This window comes from Phacochoerus africanus, chromosome 5, assembly GCF_016906955.1.
Source record: "Phacochoerus africanus isolate WHEZ1 chromosome 5, ROS_Pafr_v1, whole genome shotgun sequence".
Lineage (NCBI taxonomy): Eukaryota > Metazoa > Chordata > Mammalia > Artiodactyla > Suidae > Phacochoerus > Phacochoerus africanus.
The window spans coordinates 60869473-60883371 of record NC_062548.1 but is presented as its reverse complement, the minus strand read 5'-3'; the positions used below and the strand labels follow the sequence as shown (position 1 = coordinate 60883371).

The window sequence follows — 13899 nt, the reverse complement described above, 5'->3', positions numbered from 1 at the left end:
AAAAGATGCATGTATCAGGAGTATCTGCTGCAGTTCAGTGGGTTAAGAATCCATGAGGATGTGGGTTCGATCCCTGGCCTCACTCAGGTTAAATATCCAGCATTGCCAGGAGCCATAGACCACAGATGTGGCTCAGATCTGGCATTGCTGTGGCTGTGGTGTAGGCCAGCAGCTGCAGCTCTGATTTGACCCCTAGCCTGAGAACCTCCATATGATGCAGGTACAGCCCTAAAAAATAAACCAACAAACATATAGTTCAGAAGGCAAGCCAGTGAAAGGATCTTAAGTGGACATGTGCATGGGTGGCATCAGATGTGATAAGCGCTGTCTGCTCCCAGGAGCCAGAGACCATTATGGATGTAGTAGGCCAGCATGGCACCCCTCATGCTGCCCTCTCTGTCCACAGAAAGGAGAGCCCGTGGAGGCCCGGGAGAACATGAAGTGCCCCAAAGGCTGGCACGTGAATGACAACTGGGCTGTGGAGCTGAACCACGCGGTGGACAATGAAGGTTGGTCCTCTGGTCACAGGCTGATGGCAGGAGGACCTGAAAGCAGCCAAGCTCTCAGGTGGGGTGGGCCCAAGCTCCTTGGGGTCCCTGGCCTCTGGAGATCAGGGCATCCACCCATTCCACAGATGTGGGCCCCTGTTTTGAGACAGGGAGGTAGTCAGTGGCCCCAGGGCAGGTGACAGGGTCCTGGAGCCTGAGTTCAGCCCAGGTGGCTCCAGGAAAGGCTAAAGACCTGGGTTCAAGATGCAGACTCTGCTGCTCACAGGCTGTGTGACCTTGTATGGGTCCCAGGACATCTCTGAGCCTCACCTTCCTCGTCTGTAAGTTGGGCGGTTGTGCCCAGGCCACACAGGTGGCACAGTGTGACACATCTTCCTTTCTGAAAGGAAGGTTCTTCTCTGGCACCTTCCAGAGAGACCTAGACATGAGGGCCAGCACTGCCCCCTTGGCCTGCCCCTCCAGGGCCCATATCTCAGGCCTGTCCAAGCCTCCCAGCCTGCAGGCCACTGGTGCCCATGGGCTGTGCGCTGGCCCCGCAGGCTGGGAGTATGGCATGGGCATCCAGCCCTCAGGCCTGCCCCTGGTCTGGAACTCGGTGGAGAAGACCTACTACTCACGCCGCCGCCGGCGATGGGCACGTGTGCGCTACCGGGACCACGGGAGGCTGAGCCATGAGCAGGAGACCCTGTCCTTCCTGCAGCTGGTGAGGGGCCGCTGGGTGGGAGCCGCACAGGACCCTAGGTGGGACCCACCCCAACCGTGGCAAGAGGACAACTCTGCTCTCCCCCCACAGCACCACCCCAGCCTGGCTGAGGATGAGGCAGGCTGGGAATATGGCATCTTTGGCTCCAAGTTCCACCTGAACCCTCAGCCCCAGAGCCAGTTCCGCCGCCGCTGCTGGCACCGCAGGCTGGTCCCCAACAAGGTCAAGGGCATTGCACCCATATTCCTCCTGGAGGGATCCTTGGTAAAGCTCCAGGGGGCTGGGTGTCTCCTCCCTGAAAGCTGCCTCCCCAAGCCAGGACCTCCCCACCACCCCCTATCCCCATCCCATGAGGCCAGCAGCTGGAGATGCTCTGTGTGGTCAGAGGTGCTGACCCACCGGGAGTGGGGGAACCTGGGCCCTGCCATATCCCCAGGTTTCAGATGGGGAGAAGGGTGCCTTGGGCCTGGTCTAGAGGTGACAGAAAAAGCACCCATGAGCCTCAGGGAGTCTTTCCTGGACACAGAACATAGACATGAAAGAGCAGGCCAGGAAGGAAGCGGACATGGCATCCTCGATACGGAGATTGGACAGAATCAGGAGCTCCTGGAGGGCTCCCCCAGAGATGACTCAGCCACCCACCCTGCCCTTCATCTACTACATCTTCAACAGTGAGCACTCAGCTGATGGTCTGCTTGGGTGGCCCCGTATCTGAGGGCAGGGAGCAGAGGCTGTGGGTTGGGGATCCCGGGGCAACTGGTGGACACAGCTGCTCTCTTACCCAGAGCCCCACTACTACCAGCTCTTCTGCTACATCTACCAGGCCCGGAACCTCATGTCCAACCAGATCCAGACTTTCCAGGGTAGGCACAGGCACTGCTTACCCCCCCGGCTCCCTGGGGCCCCTCAATGCAGCTACCAGCAGTACAAAGGCTGTGGTGAGGAAGGGGATGACAAACACGCCAGCCCCTCTGTCCAGGAGCTCATGGCCCTGGGTTGGGGGAAAAGACAAAAACAAGGAATATGAGGCAGGACTGCTTTTGGGGTGCCTCCTCAACACTGAGGAATCAATAAGGGAAGACTTCAGCCCGGGCAGGGTCGGGGGCTTAGCTGGGCCCTGAAGAGGGAGGTGGAGTTTGCTGGCAGAGTATGATGAGACACAAAGGCAAGAGAGAGGTAACATGCTTGGGAACCACTCGCACTTGTGTTGGACCGAAGATGAGAGGTGGAGCGGAGGGGTGGCTGTTTCCGGCCCCGTATGGAGGACCCTTGGGAAGGTTCAGGTGAGTCATAGCTCCTGCCCTGGGCTGGTAGTGGCCCTGATTGTCAGGAGCCAAGGCAGTGGGTATCTGCCAAGAGCTGTGTTCCCTGTGCATCAGCACCCTCAGCAGAGGGCCATGTGAGGTTCTTTGGTGCCCAGGCCACTCACTGATGCTCTGGAAGGGCAGCCCTGTGTAGCCTGGTGCCCAGAACGCCCCACAGGAGCCACTGGGCCCTCCGTGTCGGCCCAGGCCCCAGCTGTGATAGTGTAAGATGGCCTCCAGCTGTGCACCCAGGGGCTCTGCAGCTTTCACTGAGGAGGCCTTCTGGACAAGCTGGAGTGGCCGCGGCTGCCCGCCTGAGCCTCCCTGGGAATGTGGTCCAAGGTTGGCAGCAGCTGGAGGAGGAGAGCCTCGCTCAGCAGCTGGAAGGCACGCCCTCCTCTCCTTCCACCCCCAGGGCCCTTCATTCGGCTAGTCTTCTTGAACCACAGCCAGTGCACCCAAACCCTGAGGAGCTCTGCCGCCCCTACCTGGGCCCAGACGCTCATCTTCCAGCACCTCCTCCTGTACGAGAACCCCGAGGACACTAAAGAGAGCCCGCCATTTGTGGTGTTGGAACTGTGGCAGCGGGACCCCCAGGTGAGGTGGACTGGGCTGAGCAGAGCACTGAGGAGTTTTTATTCTTGGAGAACATTGGGAAGGTTGCTCCAGCAGAGGCTCATTTGCAGAGCGTCACATGAACATAAGCGTCAGCACTTGTCCCAGAGTCATCAGAACCCTGTGACCTCCCTTCCCTCCAGGGCAAGGAGAGCTTGTGGGGACGGAGCATGTGGGCACCGGTGGTCTGGCTGGATGTCCAAAAACGGATCCTGCCCCCCATGAGGTGGCACCCCCTTGTAAAAGGGTTGGAGGATGAAGAGGGCGAGATCTTGGCGTCCTGTGAGCTGATCCTTGAGACTGAGGTGCTGGGAGAGAGGGCCCCCCAGGAGGTGTGGTGCTTAGGGCCCCTACTCTGCTGCCCCATGCTCCCACAGGGAAGTCCTGGGGCCTGGGAACCAGGACACTGGGCTTGGCGGCACCGGCCCGCCCAACCTCTCCCTAACTCCCCTGCCAGCTTTGGCCCAGAGGGCTCCAGGGCCCTCAGTTGAGCCCCCTTAGGGTCCTGCTTGAGTGGGGGTGAGGGACATTAGGACTGGCCCAGCGGGGCCTCATGCTCCCTGCTCTCCCACCTCATCCCTTCAGAGTCTCAGACAGCAGCTGCCCATCTTAAGTGTTCCCTGGAAGAACGGGATCTACATCCTCCCCAAGAGCATCCAGCCCACGCTAAGGAAGATGGCTATTGAGGTAGGATGGCTGGGCGGGGCGGGTGGGCCACGACGCTCTCCGCTGACCCTCTGGGGCCTTCTGCCTACCTGACTCAAAGCTCAGACCCAGAGAAGACACCAAGTGAGAGATGGAGGGAGACAGGAGAGAAATGAAGAGCAGAAGTTCTGGCTATACTTTATTTTAACGCAGACCTCTGCGGTGGGTCAGAGACAAAGGGCGTTAGTATTCCTTACTGCCTGTAAGCCTCATGTGGCCCCCCAGCAAAAAGTAGGGACCACCTTCCAGAGAAGGAGATTCAGGCTCTGAGAAACAACACATCCACGCACAGTGACCCAGGGGTTTGGCCCAGCCCTGTCTGCCTCCCAGTGCTGGGGCCATTTCTCACCTCTCCAGAGTAGCATGGAGGCCCCCACGTCCGAACCGCCATGCCCTGCCACAAGCCTGGCAAAGACAAAGATGGTCAGGTCCTCCTGGTGCTGGAGCCTAGGTCAGGCTACCTGGCTGGTTCCCGTTCTGGCCCCGAGGCAGCCCTCACGAGTAGGGTGTGCTGGGGTACCCAGCCCCTGTCTGCTGAGAGATGCCAGGGGGGTGGCTCACTGACCCTCATGGAGACCTGGGTGATCCAAGTCAGCCCCGAGCTAGATGGAACAGGGGTGCTTAAGAAGCCTGGGCCACCTTGCTCCTGTGGGCCTGGGAGGCAGCTAGTAGAAGTAAGTCCCCCCCTGAGGGAGGCCACATGGGCAGCAGGGGAGGAAAAGCCATACCTAAGGGACACCTTGCTCATGGAGGTGGGAGGACAAGCACTCGTCCCTCACGGGACAGGAGGCCTGGGGATCCCCTGCCTCACGCCCTGGCCCTGCAGGCCCCCTGATGCCCCTCGCTGCCAGCACAGGATGCCACTCCAGAGGCACCGCCTGCCCCCTGTCCTGGCAGATGCTGGCCTGGGGCCTTCGGAACATGAAGCAGGTGCGTTCGCCCCAGCTCCTGGTGGAATGCTGGGACGAGTCCCTGCAGACAGAGCCCATCCGGGACTTCCAGACCAACCCCAACTTCACCCAGTCAGCCCTCTTCCTCACACTGGTAAGAAGACTTTGGCCACGGGCTGGGGCAGCGTAGGCTACCGGGAAGCCTCATGCTCTGTCCTCTCCTTGGGGCTGCAGCACATGCCCACGGACGAGACCTTTGCCCTGCCCCTCGTGCTGAAGGTGGTAGACAACAAGGACTTCGGCCAGCAGACCCTGGTGGGTCAGGCCAACATCGACTCCCTCCAGCCCTACTTCTGTGACCCCTGGGCTGAGGACTACATGCCCCCACAGCCTCCACGTATGGCCCTTTCTCCTCACCCTTGCCCAGGCCTGAGCAGCTGGCTGGCTCTGGGAGGAGGCCCAGCCTTGGCTGCCCTGCGGGGTTGGGGTCCCTCTGCCCCACTATTCATGACTGCATGTTCTCCACACAGTGCTGTCTGTGAAAAAGTACCAGGAGGTGAGTAAAAGGCTGGAGGCGCCATGCCACTTAGAGGAAACAGCCCTTGTGCCCCCAGTGGGAGGTCCACTTGTTCATGAAACCCTGAAGCCACGGTTCTCAACCTGCATGCACACTGGAACTGCCTGGGGGTTTAGAACAATCCTGACTGCCCAGCTACTGACCAGTTCCTGGGGGTAGCACCCAGGGAGAAACTACCTGTTTTTTTCAAGCCCCACCCACCTCCCCGCTCCCCTCACAAGTGATTTCAATGTTTCTGAAGCTCAGAAGAGCTGCTTTAGGAGTTCCCGTCGTGGCACAGTGGTTAACGAATCCGACTAGGAACCATGAGGTTGCGGGTTCGGTCCCTGCCCTTGCTCAGTGGGTTAACGATCCGGCGTTGCCATGAGCTGTGGTGTAGGTTGCAGATGCGGCTTGGATCCAGCGTTGCTGTGGCTCTGGCGTAGGCTGGTGGCTGTAGCTCCAATTCGACCCCTAGCCTGGGAACCTCCATATGCCGCGGGAGCGGCCCGAGAAATGGCAAAAAAAGACCAAAAAAAAAAAAAATAAAAAAAGAAGAGCTGCTTTAGAGGAGCACCTGTCAAACCTGGGACCCTTGGGACATCCTGAACGAAAGCAGATCTGGTTTAGGAAGCCTGGCGTGCGGCTGGAGGCTAGGAATTTCTGAGCCCCTCCAGGTTCAGTTTGGAGTTGGGGGCACTGAGAACTAAGAACTAACCTTACCCTCCTTCTTGGCCCCAATCCTATGTCTGAGGATCCTTGAATTAAAAGGCCTCTCTGTGAAGGGCAAAGAGCCAGAGAAGGAAGCCATGGCCTCGAACCCCTCCCCCCTCAGAAATCCGAGCAGGTGGGTGGGCGGACTGGGCGGCAGGGCTGTGCCTTGCTCACCTGCAATCATTCCTTAGGTCCTAGGTTACCTCTATGAAAAGTTCTGGTTCAAGTCCAGCAAAGCTGAGGTAATGGAGGCTCAGCCCCAGGGAACAAGGAACAACTCCAGGCAGCTCAGGGAGGTGGGGGCAGCAGGACCCCAGCAGAGGAAGGCCACTGTGCCCAAATGCCCCCTTCCCCGCCAGGATGAATACGAGCATGAAGTGGATTGGTGGAGTAAGCTGCTCTGGGCCACAGGAAACATTCCCAAGACAGTGAAGTACAAGTACAAAGACCTTCACACCCTGGAGGTTCGCGGGCCCCTGGGAGGGGAGGCGGCTGAGAGGTGGGAGAGGCCAGCACACCCAGCCCCAATCCCTTAGGGAACCACCAACTGGGGGGGGCTTCCTCGTGGTCTCCACAAGACTCCAAGCCACGCTGCCACCCGCCAGAGCCTCACAGCAACCAGGGCTGCCCACCTTGCCAAGCCCAGGGGAGACACTCTAGGGTGGGACCTGGGTGGTCCCTCAATCCCCTGATCCCAGGAATGGTCCCCTTTGGGTGAGCCTGGCCCACTATCCCCCACATGGGGTCCCACACACCCTCCCACAGGTATACGACTGCGAACTAGAGGCCGTGCCGGCCTTCCGAGGCCTGCAGGACTTCTGCCAGACCTTCAAACTTTACCAAGAACGGCCCCAGCCGGACAGCCCTGTGGTAGGGGAGTTCAAGGTCCGTGTCCTAACCCTGCCGAGCTGCATCTGTCACCTCATGCCCCCCTCTCCTGGGAAGACTAATAGAAGCCCTGGTTCTAAGTGCCCATCATAAGGATGGGGCAAGGGGGCCAACAAAGTTCTAGGAGTGGGGTGCAGAGACAGATCTATGCAGGGCCTCAGGGAGGCCTCTCCTTCCCAGGAAGGGCGAGGGCTTCCCACTCCCAGCTCAGGCCTGTGCTGCTCTCCCAAGGCCCGAGAGCCTTTGGAAGCAAGTGGGGACCCGCAGGGGGTGCAATGAGCTCCCTTCAGTGGAATCCGGGACTCAGCCACTGCTCCGCAGTTCCTGTGTCAATGCCCCTCCTAAACACGGTGGGCCCTGCAGGACACCTCTGCCCTGCCCCCACCCATCCCTGCAGCCTTCAGTCCCTGCCCTCAACATGACCCACTGTCCTGACCTTGGACTGGGGCACTTCCTGGAGGGCTTTGTAGAGCCAGGCCAGCACTGCCAGGCTGGTGGCCAATACCTTCCTGCCCACCACGCACAGGGCCTATTCCGTGTCTACCCCTTTCCTGAGAATCCAGAAGCCCCCAAGCCCCCTCGCCAGTTCTTGCTTTGGCCAAAGAAAGAGGACTTCCCGCAGCAGTGTGTGGTGAGGGTGTACATGGTGCGAGCAATCAACCTGCAGCCCCAAGACACCAATGGTCTGGTAACAAGAAGCCCCAAACCCACAGCGCTCAGCCTCCCTTGCCCCTCCCGAGCCCAGGCACCCCGGACCTCACCCTACACCCAAGCATCCCAGAGCTCCCTCAGACTGCCAACTTCCCATGGGCCCCATCTGGCATGAGGGGCTCCTTTCTGTCCCACTCCCGCTCTCCTGGACCACCTGGACTGACCCTCCATTTCCTGTCCTTCCCTCACTTCCATCTAAACCCCAGTGCGACCCTTATGTGATCCTGAAACTGGGAGACACAAAGGTTGGCAACCGCGATAAGTACCAGCCCAACACCTTGGATCCCATTTTTGGCATGTGAGCTGCCCCAATGCACCCCTTCCCTCGTCCCCTCCCTCATCCACGCTGTGCTGGGAGCAGTACCAAAAGCCAGAGAACTCTCACCTTCTTTCCAGCCTCCATGTTCCTAGCATGGTGTCTTCCGCACCTTAAGTATCCAACAGATGGAAGACGGGCAGTCCAGCACGATCCCCTCTCAAACACCTTGCCTAGGAAGGGAGCTCAGAGTCCCACACCCCAGACCTATCAAAAGTTAGGTGGCCTAGCAGTTAAGGATCCAGCACTGTCACTGCTGTGGTGTGGATTTGATCCCTGGCCTGAGAATTTCCGTACGGCGCAGGTGCAGCCAAAAGAAAAAAAGGAAATGAGACTCCCAACCACAGCAGAGGATGGTTACCACAGGCCCTGCTTCTCATTCACCGTGGCCAATCAGGGTGGAGCACAGGCCCGAGGGGTGGAGATGCTGGGGAGGCGGGGGTGCAATGATGTGGTCCACAGTCTGTTTCTCCGACACCCTCACCCAAGGATGTTTGAACTGAGTTGCACCATCCCCCTGGAGAAGGACCTAGAGATCCAGCTGTATGACTTTGACCTACTTTCACCTGATGATGAGATTGGAACCACAGTCATCGACCTTGAAAATCGACTCCTCTCTGGCTTTGGGGCACGTTGTGGGCTCTCTAAATCCTACTGCCAGTAAGCGTGGACCTGAATGGAGGCAAGGGGGCAGTGAGGGTGGAGGCGTGAACCCACAGCTCCCTTCCAAGACACCTGGATCCCAGGCCAAGGAAGCAGGGCCCAAACCTGCCTGCACCCCTGCTCCCAAGCCTGCAGCTCATGCAAGGGGCTCTCCAGCACCCAGAGCTCCCACTTCTTCCCCTCACATAACCCCATAGGTCAGGCCCTTTTAGGTGGCGGGATCAGATGCCCCCCAGCTTGCTCCTGGAACACCATGCCAAGCGGAAAGGATTGCCTCCACCTCTCTTCAGCCCTGAGGAGGACTCCGTGTTATACAATGGGAAAAAATTCAGACTGCAAAGCTTCGGTGAGATGCACAGCACACTGCCAGAGAGCACAGACCCAGGCCTCTGTAAGCAGTGGGGCTCCAGATGGAGGAGCTACCAGAGGACATGCCCTTCCCGCTGTCCCTCCTTCCCATAGCAGATAACCACCGCACAGGCTGAAGGTGAGGGCCCACCTGGGAGATGTGAAGGCTAATGACCTTGTGATCCCTTCCTTGCATCCCCCTCCTATCTAGAGCTCAAGCCCCCTACTGCTCGCTATTTGGGACCTAAGAAAGAACGCCTTGCGCTGTACCTCCTGCATACCCAGGGGCTGGTACCCGAGCACGTGGAGACCCGCACACTGTACAGTAACAGTCAGCCGGGTATTGACCAGGTACGAGACTGATGGGGCTGGATCAGGAGTCGGGGCAGTGGGGAGCCCATCCATCCAGACAAGAGGCAGAAGGAGGCCAGGCATCCACAGATGTACATGCAGAGAAGACAAGTGTGTTCTGTGCATGTTAATAAGGAGCAAGTTCCAGGGATGTCACTGAGGACGGAGAAATTCAGGGCTAGAAGAGTCATTGGCAAGAAGCCGAGGCCATGGAGTTACCGTTGTGGCACAGCAACCATGAGGTTGTGGGTTCAATCCCTGGTCTTTCTCAGTGGGTTAACAGATCCGGTTGCCATGAGCTGTGCTGTAGGTCGTAGGTGCGGCTCGGATCCTGAGTTGCTGTTGCTGTGGTGTAGGCCGGCGGCTACAGCTCTGATTAGATCCCTAGCCTGGGAACCTCCATATGCTGCACTAAGACCCAAAAAAAAAAAAAAAAAAAAAAGCAGCAGCAGCAGCTGAGGCTATGTGTCAGCCATGAAAGCATGCTGGCCTTACCGGCCAACATCAGGGCTTTACTCTCCCTGAGGGGAGGGCAGGAGGCAACATCTGGGCGCAGACATGTAGTCATCATCACCCTGGCTTTGCTGTTACTGGCAGGCTTTGTTTTCTCCGTGGCCAGGAGCCCCAGACAGAAGGAATGGAAGTCCCCACAGGCAACCCACCATCCCCTCCCTCCAGCCACCAGAATGGCTCAGCCTATTCTCCAGATCCCTCAAGCTGACAGCACATTCTGGATACAGAGTTCTCTGGAAGCATCCTTTTTTTTTTTTTTTTTTTTTTTTGCTTTTTAGGGCCACATGCGCAGCACATGGAGGTTTCCAGGCTAGGGGTTGAATTGGAGCTGTAGCTGCCAGACTATGGCACAGCCACAGCCATGCCAGATCCAAGCCATGTCTGTGACACACCACAGCTCAACACAACATTGGATCCTTAACCCACTGAGCAAGGCTAGGGGTTGAACCTGTGCTAGTCAGATTCATTTCCACTGAGCCACGACGGGGACTCCTCTGGGAGCATTTTTTAAAACCATTCTCATTAACCTAGTTTCTCATTCAATGGGGTCAATTTCAAAGGAATAAAACTAGGTCACACAGTTTGAAGGAATCTTCCTTCCACGGTTGGTAGTTCTACCCTTTTCCTCAGCATTTTCATCCCTTCTTTCCTGGACCTCTGTCCTCGGTGGATAGCTTTATGGCCTTAGGATGTGGCTACACAACAGAAAACCACCTGGAGATCACCTAGTTTATGCATACTCAGGGCCACCAAGGCGATCAATAAATGAGGCCTCAGTCCCGTTCTGGAGCTCTGTCCAGAGAGGCTGTCTAGCAGGACCTAGTAAATGGCATCAACCCTCCAGACCCCAGTTATACGTGATAACCCCAAGTGACAGCATCAGCCTCAAATGCCACCAACCTTGCTGCCTATTCTCCCAGGATGAAAGATAAAAAAAGGGGAAGCCGGCAAGTGATGGGCTGACTTCCTGTCTGAAGTCTGTTCCACCTCACAGATCCCTGGTGCCCTGCTGCCCAGTGTTGCAAACAGCCTCAACCTCAGAAGCTGGGCCAGGGCTCCCCACCAGCGTGCTGAGCAGCGGCCTGGCAAGCCCCAGCCAGCTACCCCCTCTCCCTCTAGGGAAAGGTGCAGATGTGGGTGGACATCTTCCCTAAGAAGCTTGGGCCCCCCGGCCCCCCGGTCAACATCAGCCCCAGAAAACCTAAAAGGTGAGTGACATCCATTTCCCAAGTCCTACCCCAGACAAAGCACCGGGGGCTCCAACACTGAGCCACAGTGGTTCTTCCTTCCGCTGCGTTCCCCTCAAATGCAGCATGACTTGCGGGGGGGGGGGGGGGCTGGAGGGGCGGCCTCAGACCTTCTTCCCTAACTTAGGCTGCCACTGGGGAGCTAGTCCTCAGCAAAGCCTCAGAGAACGGGGGCTGCAGGTATGAGCTGCGCTGCATTATCTGGAAAACTGCCCTGGTGGACCTGAAAGAAAACAGTTTAGGTTCTGAGAAGATGAGCGACATCTATGTCAAAGGGTGAGGAAGAGGAGCAGGGCTCGGTCAGTTCCCCCAGTTCCTGGGGATCCTCCTAATCTCACAGTGACACCGCTCCACACACCCCCCCCCACATACCCCACCCCCACCCCGTGCTAGCATCCACTGGGGTCTGGAGTGGGGGTGGGCACCATCCTCATGAACGGCAGGTGAGAGGATTCTGGGCCCAGGTGGTTATTCGGGCTAGAGAAGGACATGCAGAAAACGGACATCCACTACCACTCCGAGATGGGTGAGGGCATCTTCAACTGGCGGTTCGTCTTCACCTTGGACTACCTGGCAGCAGAACAAATGTGCGTCTTGAGCCAGAAGGTAATAGGCCAGGGGACAGGGTATGCTCATCCCTGCTGCTGGCAGAGACTTGTGGGCCGCACCAGGCAGGACACTTGGAATGTAGCCTGGGGCGGAAGCCCTCCTCCTACAAGGTCCTTCACTGCTGGGTGGTGTCTGCCAAGTGACCAATGAACTCTCAAGAGACAGGCTGGGAACACACTCTTACTGCCATCCTCCAGGACTACATATGGAGCCTGGACCCGACAGTGATGAAGTTCCCAGCCCGGCTCGTCATCCAGATCTGGGACAATAACATCTTCTCCACTGATGACTTCCTAGGTGAGATGCAGGCACAGAGCCCATGACCACAGGACAGGGAGCTCCTTCTTGCTGACAGCTTTTCTCTGGGCTCAGGGATCTTGGAGCTGGATTTGCCTGACATGCCCTTCCCGGCCCGGGACTCCAAGCTATGCTCCATCAGGATGACCGATGCAGATCCCAAGTGGCCCCATTTCCTCCAGTGCAAGCACTTCTCCCTCTTTAAGATGAAGACTGTAACTGGCTGGTGGCCTTGCCAGGTCCTCAATGGTGGCAAATGGCGCTTGTCGGTAGGAGCTGGGGAAGGTGACTGCAATGCCACATAACTTGGTTATAAGAGACTTCTGGGGTCTTAGTTAAATCCTTTTTCTTTTCTGGACGCTGGTAAGAGGCCTTAAAGCTATTCTTGCTCATGCCATCTGAACTTGCCCCCTCACCACTCGGTGTCTCTAGGGTAAAGTGAAGATGACCCTGGAGATTCTGACAGAGAAGGAAGCTTTAATCAAACCTGCAGGACGAGGCCAGTCAGAACCCAACCAATACCCCACACTCCATCCACCTCCGTAAGGGCCCTGCTGGGCAAAGGCACCGTCTTTCTTCCTTGCACACAAAGCTGAGCTGCTGGGTCCAGCATTTTGCATGGGGTGGTGACTGGGGGGCTGGCAAGTAAAGAGGGATAGTGACGACCCCCCCCCAATCCCCTGATGCTGAAGCTCCATTACAGGAGAGAACAGCTGGGGGTTGGGGAGCAGAAGTTGCTCTTTTAAAATGAAAGCCTTTGCTGTGGGTCACTTGACCTGAAGGTTCCCTCTGCCCTCCATTCTCTGCCATCTCTGCTCCCGGACAGACGCAGCGACATGTTGTTCATGTGGTTTCGGTCACCTGTTACAAACTTCATCAGGGTGGTCTGGAGACGCTCTCGCTTCAAAATCATAGCCATTGCAATCATACTGGTTATGGGGCTTCTGCTGTTCAACTTTATCTATTCAGCTCCGGTGAGTGACAACCTTGGGGACAGAGGCAAAGGTACTGCGTATTCTTGGGGGGCTCAAGAGTGCTTTCAGGTCGCTACTTCAGGCTAACTGTTGCATGTTCTCACTAGAACTATTTGGCTATGAACGTGATCAAACCTGAACTTCGGCTGAATGCTCCCGTTGAGTTTCAGGCCAACATCGTCTATTCACTAAACACCAGTGATACCAACACTTCCATCCCCACAACTCATCATCTGAGCCTCAAGCCTACAACAGACCCTAAGCTGAAACTCCTCTAGCGACCCAGGAATCACCTGCAAGATATGTTTCCACAACTTCCAGCCCCACAAGCCTAATTCTCTCATTTCTGCCTGACTCTCCTCCTGCCACCAACAGCTCTCCCCTTGGCCTTCCTACCAGTTCGTTAGTTCTTGCGGCTGGGGAGATTCCAGCCATTCTGCTCAGAAACCACTTCAACGAGAAGGGCAGAGTTGTAATTTTCTGTTGAAATAAATCAGTTTTGTAACAGCTCTGTTACAAAACTTGTATTTCAGCAGTCTATTTCTCTTGTAATCTGGGGGGTTGACGACACCACAAAAGGCTGAAGAGGCCAGCCTATCTGACCAGGCCCGCAAGGGTGGGGAATGATGCCACCTTCATGCACCACCCCTGGTCTTTAGTCAGGGAACCAGAAGGAGAGGGTGGCTCCCATGGGCAAAGCAGCCTGACCAGGCCTCGCAGGCAACCCTTCCTTCCCTGCTCCTCTGCCCTAGGGCCTCGTAAGGTGAAAGAGCCCTGCACGCAGGGGCACCTCCCTCCTCTAGACACACCTGGGGTGCAAGCGCCCATAACCTTGGGCCCCACTCACAATGGGAAACATTTGTTTCTAGAACAAAAGGCAAGAGCCAGGGCAGAACTTACCACGCTGGTCTGAGGGATTCCTCACACTGCACATTTCTCAGAGGCCGGCCTCAGGATGGGGAAGTGCACTGATGTCCTCCCCGCCC

At 57.3% G+C, this 13899-nt stretch overlaps 1 protein-coding gene across 1 annotated transcript in view; it reads left to right on the top strand.

Moving 5' to 3' along the window:
* Nucleotides 1-13417, top strand: part of FER1L5 (fer-1 like family member 5) — a 53609-nt gene extending 40192 nt beyond the window's left edge. Inside the window, exons 27-53 of the mRNA XM_047782793.1 lie at nt 407-509; nt 1049-1227; nt 1324-1476; nt 1739-1883; nt 1998-2075; nt 2932-3113; nt 3275-3451; nt 3729-3818; nt 4734-4880; nt 4961-5123; nt 5257-5282; nt 6188-6238; nt 6356-6460; nt 6762-6881; nt 7411-7572; nt 7802-7893; nt 8401-8571; nt 8772-8920; nt 9134-9273; nt 10906-10994; nt 11214-11309; nt 11498-11639; nt 11840-11939; nt 12015-12208; nt 12372-12481; nt 12766-12913; nt 13021-13417. Of these exons, the coding sequence (XP_047638749.1) occupies nt 407-509; nt 1049-1227; nt 1324-1476; nt 1739-1883; nt 1998-2075; nt 2932-3113; nt 3275-3451; nt 3729-3818; nt 4734-4880; nt 4961-5123; nt 5257-5282; nt 6188-6238; nt 6356-6460; nt 6762-6881; nt 7411-7572; nt 7802-7893; nt 8401-8571; nt 8772-8920; nt 9134-9273; nt 10906-10994; nt 11214-11309; nt 11498-11639; nt 11840-11939; nt 12015-12208; nt 12372-12481; nt 12766-12913; nt 13021-13191 (3483 nt within the window). The 3' untranslated portion in view covers nt 13192-13417. The remainder of the gene's footprint in view (nt 1-406; nt 510-1048; nt 1228-1323; nt 1477-1738; nt 1884-1997; nt 2076-2931; nt 3114-3274; nt 3452-3728; nt 3819-4733; nt 4881-4960; nt 5124-5256; nt 5283-6187; nt 6239-6355; nt 6461-6761; nt 6882-7410; nt 7573-7801; nt 7894-8400; nt 8572-8771; nt 8921-9133; nt 9274-10905; nt 10995-11213; nt 11310-11497; nt 11640-11839; nt 11940-12014; nt 12209-12371; nt 12482-12765; nt 12914-13020) is intronic.
* The last annotated feature ends 482 nt before the right edge of the window (nt 13418-13899 follow it).